The sequence below is a fragment of the Chiloscyllium plagiosum genome, chromosome 13, assembly GCF_004010195.1.
Source record: "Chiloscyllium plagiosum isolate BGI_BamShark_2017 chromosome 13, ASM401019v2, whole genome shotgun sequence".
NCBI classification, from domain to species: domain Eukaryota; kingdom Metazoa; phylum Chordata; class Chondrichthyes; order Orectolobiformes; family Hemiscylliidae; genus Chiloscyllium; species Chiloscyllium plagiosum.
Window position 1 is genome coordinate 5,710,598 of NC_057722.1, and position 11,162 is coordinate 5,721,759.

Consider the following 11,162-nt stretch of genomic DNA (forward strand, 5'->3'; position numbering starts at 1 on the left):
ATCCTCAACAAAGACTATCCATTGCATGCAACCGATGGAAATAATATTGAATCCAACAAGTTGCCTAATGATAGGAGTATGCAAACAGCACCGTCCCTATCACAGGCTGTGCACAAGTTGAGGGTGAGTGGTTTACTCCCACTTCGTTGATAAATTGGTGTTTCACAAAAGGGCAATCTGATGTCCTTAGATAACAACTTGATATACTCATGTACTGAATGATAGTCAGAACCTTTAATTTTTGGGGAATATGAATATTACAAACTGCTTAAATTACTTGGAGAATTTCCTTCCACTTTACTGTTTTAACTAGGGAGCTCATGTCTAACATGTTATGGCAGATCAGCAGACTGTGTCACAGGCTAACATGCATCAGACTGGTAATGGAAATCTGAATGCTTCCCTGAAAGTGCCTTAGTCCAGAAAGAAATGCAAACTCGCCCTAAAGAACAAATCCAAACTGAAATAACTGTATACTGACTATGCTTTTTTTTTTGAGTGGCTACACAATAGTTGGGAGCATATTTGTAAGGGTTTGTTCCAAGTTTAACACTCCTGTATTAGAATATAAAGTATGTTATTTTATTGTCATTAGATTTACACTTCTATTATATAGGACACAAATCACTCAATTTTTAAAAAGTTTGAATATTTAAGGTCACACGTTGAGGGTGCTGAACATCAATAAGACACTTCAAGAACATTATTTTTGCTCTTTGCAACCATTCCATGGAAAAGGTGAATATGAAGGAGTTGTGATCAGAGCATCTTGGAAATCTTCATTGTGAAATCTAATGAGTTGAGCTTGCTCTTTCATTCCAATTGAATTGCCAGAAATGGTGTTTTCTGTCACCGTTGGAGTCTGGTTGATCACCACCAATCCCAAGTGAATGTGTTCAGCATACTTTTGTTTTAAAACTGCAATCTTTCAGTCACCAATATTCTACACTGTTCTGTTTAATTCTCATTTTATGGCTGTTGTTTGCAACCTATGAAATGCACTTGCTTAAGGTTTCCAGCTACTTCTCAAACTGATTTCAGTACATTTCTCAAATTACAACTGATTTCTTGCTAAAGTTATACATTTTACTGTACAACAAAGGATTGATGGTGAAACCATTTAGTGATAGAAGTGATAATCTCTCAGTCATAAAGATCTGTAGCCCAGAAACAGATACTTCCATCCAACTCATCAATGCTGGCCTGATATCCTAAATTAATCTAGTCCCATTTGCCAGCACTTAGTCCATATTGCTCTAAACTCTTCCTAATCATCTACCTATCCAGATACCTTTTAAATGTTGTAATTGTACCAATCTCCACCACCTCATTTCATAAAAATTAATTGAATTAGATCTCAATAAAACATATCAAAAAAGAACCCACTCTACTTACTATTGTAGATTTACAATTAGAGTATTGCAATTTGAGTTCTCCAGCATTGCTTTGTTCCAGATTAAAGTTACCACTAAAGCATTGCTTTAGTACAGAATAAGTTAAATGGATAGTTATTTTAAATTTAATACTTTTGTATTTAAGTTAGTTTAGTACTAGTTTATTTTTAATAGCTGGCTTCATTTCTATTCCTAAAAAAAAGCAACATGGTGAAGAGATTGTTAACCGTTGCATTACATACCTCCCTAAAGAAATGGTCAGCTGTTCTTTAATAATGTAACTAACTCTTATTTGGGAGTATATAAACCAGCACTTTCCCCCACTGTGAGCCCATTTCAAGAATGGAAGGTCCCTTGGTGAGAAATGTGTGTGCATAGGGTGTGGTTGGGGGGGGGGGTTCATGCTATCAAAGCAGATCTGTCACTGTTAAACTTACTCAGTTCCACATCTGTGTTTCTCTTCTACCATTAAAATACAAATGTGTTATATACAACACAACATAGGAATGTCCAGGATTTGCTGTCCAGCACTCCCTTCACAACATGACACTAATTCTGATTAAACTGGCTGTTACTGCTGAAAACTCCTGTTGGTCTAAAAGGCTTAGTCTGACAAGTGAAATTATAAAGTTCTGCTCTATGTGATGTGTAATTCAACACCTACAATATCTTATTAGACAAGTCAGACATCCCATTAGAATTGTTTTAACCAGTCTTTGCCAAACCTGTTGGGATCACCAAGCAGCACTATAATTATATAAAGTGTAATCTATTATATATTGCATAAGGATTCTAAGTGCCAGAATGAATTATTTAAGCTTTGTATCTTCTTATCCTTTACACACTATTTTTGTATTTGTACTGTGTGAACAGTAAAGTTTATCTTAAACACATTTATTTTTTTAAAGTGTGTTTTCATTGGTCTTTTCCTCTGGGTTGTAACCTGCAAGATTAATTTACTTCGAACATATTTCTGACATGCATCATATGTCTAGAGATAGTTACCTCAACCAGGCTAATAGCTGATATCGGTAACTGAAAGAGGGTCTGTATTGCTATAGCACCTTACCAACGACAATAAATTTCCACTATATTGGCTTATAGTTACATTCTACCAATTTTTAAATCTGTATAAAACATGGTCATTTGTACAAAGTCTAGCAGAGAATAATGTTTTTTTAATTAATGAATAATGCTTGTAGCTTCCCATTTGCAATTTTAATTGGTATCCTCCAGCACAAATACTCCATTTACTCATCAACTCTAATCCCTTTCTGGAATATAACCTTTAGCGATTTCTCTCAAGTGGTCCATCATCTTCCTCACTGCTGTAGTCCTTCTCGAGTTCTTCTTCGTCTCCCCATTCTGAGGACTCAAGTTCTTCTTTCTCTATCTCTTCACAGCTCAGTAGCTTCTTAAAGATGTCAAACTCTTCCTGGGTTGACCTGGCCACTTTAGCCAGAAAATGGTCCTCGCTGGTGGAGAGTACATCCTTCAGTTTGGGGTTTACAATCTGAGTCTGTCCCTTCTTATCTGGAGTCTGGTAAAGTCCTAGTCGTTCCAAGAAGATGTGACGCTGCTTCAGTTCTTCCAGCGACACCCGGAACAATGCGGATTTTACAATTTCTGATTGTTTTATACCCATTCGGAAGTAGGCGTACTAGGAAAATAGAGGCAGTTTATAACCATGTGATTAAATTGTACTTTTAGAAGACAATGATAGAATTTACAGAGAGAGTGATAACAGTACTGAAAGTTATGTTTAGCTATTTGCTAGCACACATATGTAGCCCAAACTACAGAATCCTGACATATTGCTTGACTGAGCTCAGCTTTATTTATGCATCTAATTTTTCACCTACATGATCCACCTCACCTGATGTTTTAATGTCTGCTTATTCCCTCAACTGGACTTTAAAGTGTTTGCTTCTTGACTGTTTTATATTACCACATATCAACATTCTACCAGAACTCCAGAGGCACCTGCCCTCGCTGAGATTCACTGGTTTCCCAGGATCCTATACTTTCAATTCCATCATAGGTTGGAGGCTGCAAAGCAATGTCCTCAAGAAGAAAGCTTCTCAGCTACAGATGATAATTGCAGTTTGTAATGAGCACTTCACATGCCCTGAAGATTGCCAAGTGAACAATTTGCAGTGGGTTATCTAGGAAGAAAATTGATTCTGTCAGGCAGATCTGTGAAACCCAGTTTGGAGATTTTGTTTTTCTCAGCTGGGTTGGGTATAAAGCCAGGTACCCATACAATATCAACCAGCACAACACAGTGGCATACAAGCATTTTTTATTCCTGGCAGCCAACTTCTCCAGGGATAATTGATACTACTGGAGAATACAGAGAGGGCGGCTACAGGCTGAGGGTACAAAGAGGAAAATGTTAATATTAGGGATTCAAATTCTACTACGTTTGAGATAATACATCTACCCACCTGCCCAAGAGCTCTTCAGTGAGGAACATTTACTTGTGATAATAGAACCTATTATTTAGAAAATCATAAATCTGGTCAAAGAGCTGTATAGCATGGAAACCGACCAGATACCCTAAATCAATCTAGTCCCATTTGTCCCATATCCCTCTAAGCCCTTCCCAGTTATATACCCATGAAGATGCCTTTTATATGTAATTATACCAGCCTCCACCACTTCCCCATTCCATACATGTATCACCTTGTGTGTGAAACAATTGCCCCTTAGGTTCCTTTTAAATCTTTCCCCTATCAACTTAAACCCACGCCCACTAGTTTTGGACTCCCCTACCAGAGGGAAAAGACTTTGTCTATTTACCCTATCCATGCCCCTCATAATTTTCTAAAACTCTGAGGTCACCCCTCAGCCTCCGACACTCCAGGGGTAATAGTCCCAGCCTATTCAGTCTTTCCCTATAGCTCAAACCCTGGCAACATCCTCAAATCTTTTTTGAACTCTTTCAAGTTTCACAATATCCTCAAATATCAGGGGGTCCAGAACTGAACGCAGTATTCCAAAAGTGGCCTCACCAATGTCTTGTACAGCCACAATATGACCTCCTAACCTCTATACTCAATGCATTGACCGATAAAAGCAAGCAGACCAAACGCCTTCTTTACTATCATGTGTACCTTGTACTCCACTTTCAAGAAACTATGAACCTGCACTCCCAGGAGTCTCTGTTCAGCAACACTCCTCAAGACTTACCATTAAGTCCTGCCCAATTTGCCTTCCCAAAATGCAACACTTCAAATTTATCTAAATTAAACTCCGTCTGTCACTCCTCGGCCCATTGGCCCATCTGATCAAGATCCCGTTGTAATCTGAGGTAACCTTCTTCGCAGTCCACTACATCTCCAATTTTGGTGTCATCTGCAAACTTACGTACTATACCTCCTACATTCACGTCCAAATCATTTACATAAATGATGAAAAGCAGTGGATCCAGCACCGATCCTTGTGGCACTAGTCACAGGCCTCCAGTCTGAAAAGCAACCCTCCAACACCTGTCTCCCCAATGTAGAGGAGACCACACCAAGAGCAATGGAAACAGTAGATGACATATACTTGGAGGGGCAAGGACTGATTAGGGATAGTCAACATGGCTTTGTGGTTGGGAAATCATGTCTCACTAACTTGATTGAGTTTTCTGAAGACGTAATGAAGAGGAGTGATAAGGGCAATGAGGTAGACGTGATCTATATGGACTTCAGTAAGGCGTTCAACAAGGTTCCCCGTGGGAGACTGGTTCACAAGGTCAGATCACATGGAATACAGGGAGAACTAGCTATTTGAATACAGAACTGGCTCAAAGATAGAAGACAGAGGATGGTAACAGTAAGTTTGCAGATGACCCCGTAATTGGAGGTGTAGTGGACAGTTAAAAAGGTTACCTCAGAGTTCAACAGGATCTTGATCAGATGGGCAAATGGGCAGAGGACTGGCAGATGGGGTTTAACTTAGATAAATATGAGGTGCCTCATTTTGGAAAGGCAAGAAAGGGCAGGACTTATACACTTAGTGGTAAGGTTCTGGGGAGTGTTGCTGAACAAAGAGACCTTGGAGTGCAGGTTCATAGCTCCTTGAAAGTGGAGTTGCAGGTAGATAGGATAGTGAAGAAGTTGTTTGGTATATTTTCCTTTATTGGTCAGAGCATTGAGTACAGGAGTTGGGAGGTTATGTTGAGGCTGTACAGGATATTGGTTAGGCCAATTTTGGAATATTGTATGCAATTCTGGTCTCCCTCCTATAGGAAGGATGTTGCCAGGGTTGGAGGATTTGAGCTATAGGGAGAGGCTGAACAGGCTGGGGCTGTTTTTCCTGGAGTGCTGGAGGCTGAGGGGTGACCTTTAAGCATAGGTTTAGGGTGTGAGAGGAAAGATTTAAAAGGGACCCAAGGGGCAACATTTTCACGCAAAGGATGATGCGTATATGGAATGAGCTGCCAGAGGATGTGGTGGAGGCTGGTACAATTACAACATTTAAAAGGCATCTGGACAGGTACATGAATAGGAAGGTTTAGAGAGTTACGGGCAAAGTACTGGCAAATGGGACTAGATTAGGTTAGGATATCTGGTTGACTGGAAGAGTTAGACCAAAGGGTGTGTTTCTGTGCTGTACAACTCTATGACTGTATAACTTGGCCACCACTGATATCATGCTCACTGATCTGTAGTTCTGGTTTTTCCCATGGCCCTGCAGTGTGAAAACAGGTCATTAGGCCCAACAAGTCCATATCAACACTGCAAAGAGCATCCCATCTATATGCAGCCCCCTACCTTTTTCCCTGTAACACTGCATTTCCCCTGGCCCTAAGGTATGGAAACCGGCCATACAACCTTTTTAAAATAGTGGCACCATGTTAGCCAATCTCCAGTCTTCCAGCACCTCATTTGTGGCTACCAAAGATACAAATATCTCAGCAAAGGGCCCAGCAATCACTTCCCCAGCTTCCCACAGAGTTCTAGGGTACACCTGATCAGGTCCCAGGGATTTATCCACCTTTAAGTGGTTTAAGACATCCAGCACCTCGTCCTCTGTAATATGGACACTGTACAAAATGTTGCTATTTATTTTCCCAAGTTCTCTATCTATCTTCACAGTAAACAATAACACAAAATACTTGTTTAGTAGTATTCAAAGATTATGTTTTTAAGAATAATTTCAAAATAAGTTTGGAATTTGTGCATTACTCTTTCCCATCTCAAAAGTGTGAAAGTTCTGTTACAGAATAAGCTACAGTGTCCAGTTACTGTTGTATGGTGCCGTATTGCAAACATTTTCTCAATAAAATGCAACAGAGAGCAATGAGAGAATGAACTGATTTGGTGTCTTTGTCTTGATGGTATTAATTGAGAGAGTAATGTTGTTCAAAGTAGCAGAGGAATTCTCCCCTTCAAACTGTACCTTATGATTTTTATTATACATCTGAACAGACAGATGTCAGTGTCTACAAACTGAAGATTTAAAAATTCTTTTTAAAATCCATAAACATAATTGTTGAAATACACAAGTTAATGTCTTAGTAAATGTCACCTGAAATTTTTCCCTGGCCAAGCTGAGGGGAATGTAGAACCAGTGGAGGGGGAAAACACTCTCAGAACAATGGGTAGGACATTTAGGACTGAGATGAGGAGAAAATATTCTGGCGAATCTTTAGAATTCTCTACCCCAGAGGGCTGAGAGGGTTCAGTCATTGCACAGGTTCGAGACAAAGAGCAATAGAATAATAAATATGTCAAGGGAAATGGCACCGAGATAGGTGATCAGCCATGGTTAAGTGATGGAGCAGGTTCGTTGGGCCCAATCCCTCTATTCCTGAATTATAGAGTTAGATATGAAGGATTGAATCCCAGATTTTTTAAACTCAGAACTTTCAAACCAAGGGTTTAGATTCAAACAGTCCATTCTTAATTGATCTCATTCAACGTTTTGCTTGTGAAAGTACTTTTCACAGACATCAAATTTAAAAACTATGTACCTTCATAATTCTAATCCATTAGGATTATTCTACAATAAAACATAAGAGCAAAGGGCAGGAGAAAGCATAAATAAAATGGGTTAGTTTAATACACGGTGTTAACCAGGATGTGCTCGTTACCTGGAATTTATATTCCAATTCTTCAAATTTCTCAAAAAGGACATTAGGTGAAGTCCGGAGGATTTCTGTGATCTGTGCAGCTGTGAAAATACACTTGTCTTTGAAGAAACGTACTGTGTTGTTCACCTGTTTTGCAGAAAGATTCAGGATCTGTGGGGAATGCACCAAGACACGTTGTAGACTGCCTAGAGAAAGGAAAGGCACACTGAAAATGAACAACAGGGCCCGAAGAGTCTTCTCATGAAGGTTTGGTCCCATCAATCTCTCATAAACAATTAGATTTCAGTTTATACAGAGAACACCTCCTTGCAGCAGAAAGGATTTAATACCAGAGAAAGCAGACATGAGACAGCAATGGGTCATGACAAAGTGAAATCAGTGTTGAAGGGGCAAGATATATGACACCTTCCACATTTTAAGCATAAATGCAGCAGGCTTACAAACTCTAAGTTATCATCTTCATAATGCTGTATACTTCCCATGCAACATATTGTGTGAATCCTGAGACATAGACAGAAACCATTATATTACCTTCTCCCAGCCCATACTTCTGTAGATTCTCAATAAGTGGCTGAAGTTGATGTGCCTTTGTTCCAAGCAGATCTGGACATTTTTCCAGGATCTTGATAATGTTACTTGGGTTCAAGCCAAGGAAGTTGAGTACATTGAGCGCAGCGAGGCTCCTCTGTGGAGGTTGCACAGCGATTTTCGGATTCAAAGTGAGCAACTGCTTAACCTGAGCCTGGCTTAGACCCAGCTTCAGAATGGACTCAATCACACTCTCCAGCCCTGAGGCATCAATGTCTGACTTCCCAAAATGCTTCGCAGCGGTTTGCCCGAGATTCTCCAAAATCTCAGAGCTGATCTTTGCAGCTGAAAGAGAGTCTGATGATGTTTTCTCAGACTGCCTGGAAATCCCAGCTTTACAGAAGCCACGAGAGGTGTATATCCAAACACCTGCATTTTGAGCATTATGTCTCTCTAATGTAGTGCAGAGCGGCCAATACCTGACTGGTGCCTGGATCCTGTGGAGTCGGCAGTGCAAGCTTACAGCCTGAAAGATAACACCAACAGGGTAAGGACAAAAGTGCAATGCTCCATTGTCTGTTTAATGAAAAACAATCAGCCCAGAGTGAACGTGGAACTCTGAAACCTTTTTAATTTCACTGTGCACCATCAGACACCCTGTTGAGGGTGAAGGTGGACTAGCATGTGACATGTAAAGTTTTGTTTTTAAATGTAGTGACAGCTCTATTTATTCATTATCTCTGTACAGGATCCAACTTCCTCCCCTTTTACAAAAGGCCAGTACAAAGGATTTAATTAAATACCTCCTGAACTTATTGAGTTCTATCCTCACACCATTTCCCCAAATCAATTTTATCATTAATACAATTCGACATTAATCCAGAATGGATACAGCACTGGCACCTTCTTCTTCCCTCCTCCTCCATCGTTTCCTCTTCTTCTTCCTCTCTCTCCCTCCCTTTTTCTTTTCTCCCCCTCCCTCTGTGTCTGTGTCTCTCCCCCTCCCTCTGTGTCTGTGTCTGTGTCTCTCCCTCTCCCTCTGTGTCAGTGTCTCTCCCTCTCACCTGCTGTGCCACCTCTTTCAGCCTCCGCCTCATGCTCTCTCCTGTTGACACCCGGTGTCCGTCGGTGACTCGGACTCTCCGACAATCCGCTCCCGAGATAAACGTTCCGGGTGCTCTGAGGGCGAAGTGTGATGTCGCCTTTTCACTGAACTGCACTGAAAGTACTCATTTCCATATTATAAAGGGGTGCTCTGGAGACTATGCGATAAGATTCACAGGAATGATGAGGGAACTGAAAACAACATGTTACTTAGGAAGGTCTGAACAGGCTGGGTCACTTTTCTCTCTAACACAGAAGACCAAAGAATGATCTGGTAGAGGTCAAAAAGAGTTCTAATGGGGAAGGTGGACAGAAAATGTTTCCACTTGTTGGAGAATATCCAATAGTCAGGATCATAAAAATAAAAATCACTATTAAATGCAACAGGGGTTTCAGGAAATACTTTTTTATTTGTGTGGTGACAATGTGCAGCTTCTTTGTCATGGAGTGGTTGAGACAAATACACAACCATGAACATCAAAGGGAAGGGTTTTTGGTTTTGGGAAGTCACAATCACAGTGACCTACTCAGAGGAAATCAAACTTTTGTAAGCCATTTTCAGAAAGTTTAATAAATTTGTTAAGAAGCAGCAGTTTAGAGACAGTGTACTGTTCAATTGGGGAACTAAAGGAAATATACGGTGCATGACAGATGAGAACTTAGCGATTCTGTAGAATGGAGGAACAGGGGCAGCAGTTTTGTAGTGATAGACTGTTTGGCCGTGATTGACCAACTTGGAATAGGAGGGGAAAGATCCAGTTGTTGCACTCTACGTAGCAATGATACAGGTAGAAAGAGGAAAGAGGTTCAGCTGAGGCAATATGAGCAATTAGGGAATAAATTAAAATTTCCTGATGAAGGGCTTTTGCCCGAAACGTTGATTTTGCTGAAGCTCCTCGGATGCTGCCTGAACTGCTGTGCTCTTCCAGCACCATTGATCCAGAATCTGGTTTCCAGCATCTGCAGTCATTGTTTTTGCCTAATAAATTAAAAAGCAGAGCTACAAAGATAATAATCTCTGGATTACTTCCTGAGCCACTACCAAATTAGCCCAGGGTCAACAAGATTAACGAGGCAAATGCGGGGCTCAAAGATTGGTGTGGGAGAAAAGGGTTTGATTTCATGGGACATCATCACCAGAACTGGGCAAGGAGGGAGCTGTTCTGATGGGATGGGCTCCACCTGAATCAAGCTGGAACCAGAGTCCTAGCGAATCACATAATGAGGGATGTGGATAGGGCTTTTAAATAAATAGTGGGGCGTGAGGCATTCAATTGCATGGAAAATTATGGAAAAAATTAAAAGGGATGTCTCAGCAGAGGTTTTTAAAAGTTTCCAGAATAAGTAATACAACAGTGAGAGTGGAAAGGGTCAGGAAAGGGTCACGCTGTGGGATGTGGGAAAAATAGTGTTACTTCTGCAATTCCATTTACAAAGTAAATGAACTCACACCAGTGTGTAATTGTTTTAGCCAAGAGCTGAGTCAACAAGAATGGAAACAATGTGGAGGAAATACATAATTGTTTTTGTATTAGCTAAAATTGTATGCCAGGATGAAACGTGGCAGCAAAACAATGGTAGATATTACAGGCGAATAGATAAGATGCTGTGAGGGGAGGAAGTTAAGCTCGATACGCCTGTGCAAACAGTAGGTATAAACATCTGTTTCCCACTTTTACAGAGACACAGGAACAAACCCCAATTACAAGGGTCATAAGGATCAGTATGGTAGGGGAAGGCACAGATGGAGGGGGTAGATAATCATGAAGAAAGAATATGCCGAACAATGACCTACAGCAGGATGAGGTCAAACAGCCTTGTGAGGCCAGAAATAATCATTTTGTCACATACAAGGTCGGATAAGGCAAGAGATAAACAGGAGTAATGGGTGCCGGTCTAAGGGAAGTGGAAGATGTAAACAGGGGAGGAACAATGTAAAGTAAAAGAAACCAAATTATATAAATGTTGTGTATTAATTGAATTTGGGGTGTGTATGTCTCTGGACATCACACCCTCTTGCAAGTGTAAAATAACGGACACTACTGATTCAG

The 11,162-nt window shown here is 40.5% G+C and overlaps 1 protein-coding gene across 1 annotated transcript; it reads right to left on the reverse strand.

Annotated features, from left to right (window-relative positions):
• Nucleotides 1-360: 360 nt before the first annotated feature.
• On the reverse strand, nt 361-9,707 carry mterf4 (mitochondrial transcription termination factor 4). Its single transcript, XM_043701748.1, has 4 exons — nt 9,072-9,707; nt 8,011-8,533; nt 7,480-7,664; nt 361-3,054 (listed from the first exon to the last, which is right to left on the reverse strand). The coding sequence occupies exons 1-4, from the start codon at nt 9,102-9,104 to the stop codon at nt 2,683-2,685; spliced, it is 1,113 nt and encodes a 370-aa protein (XP_043557683.1). The 5' UTR covers nt 9,105-9,707; the 3' UTR covers nt 361-2,682.
• Nucleotides 9,708-11,162: the final 1,455 nt, after the last annotated feature.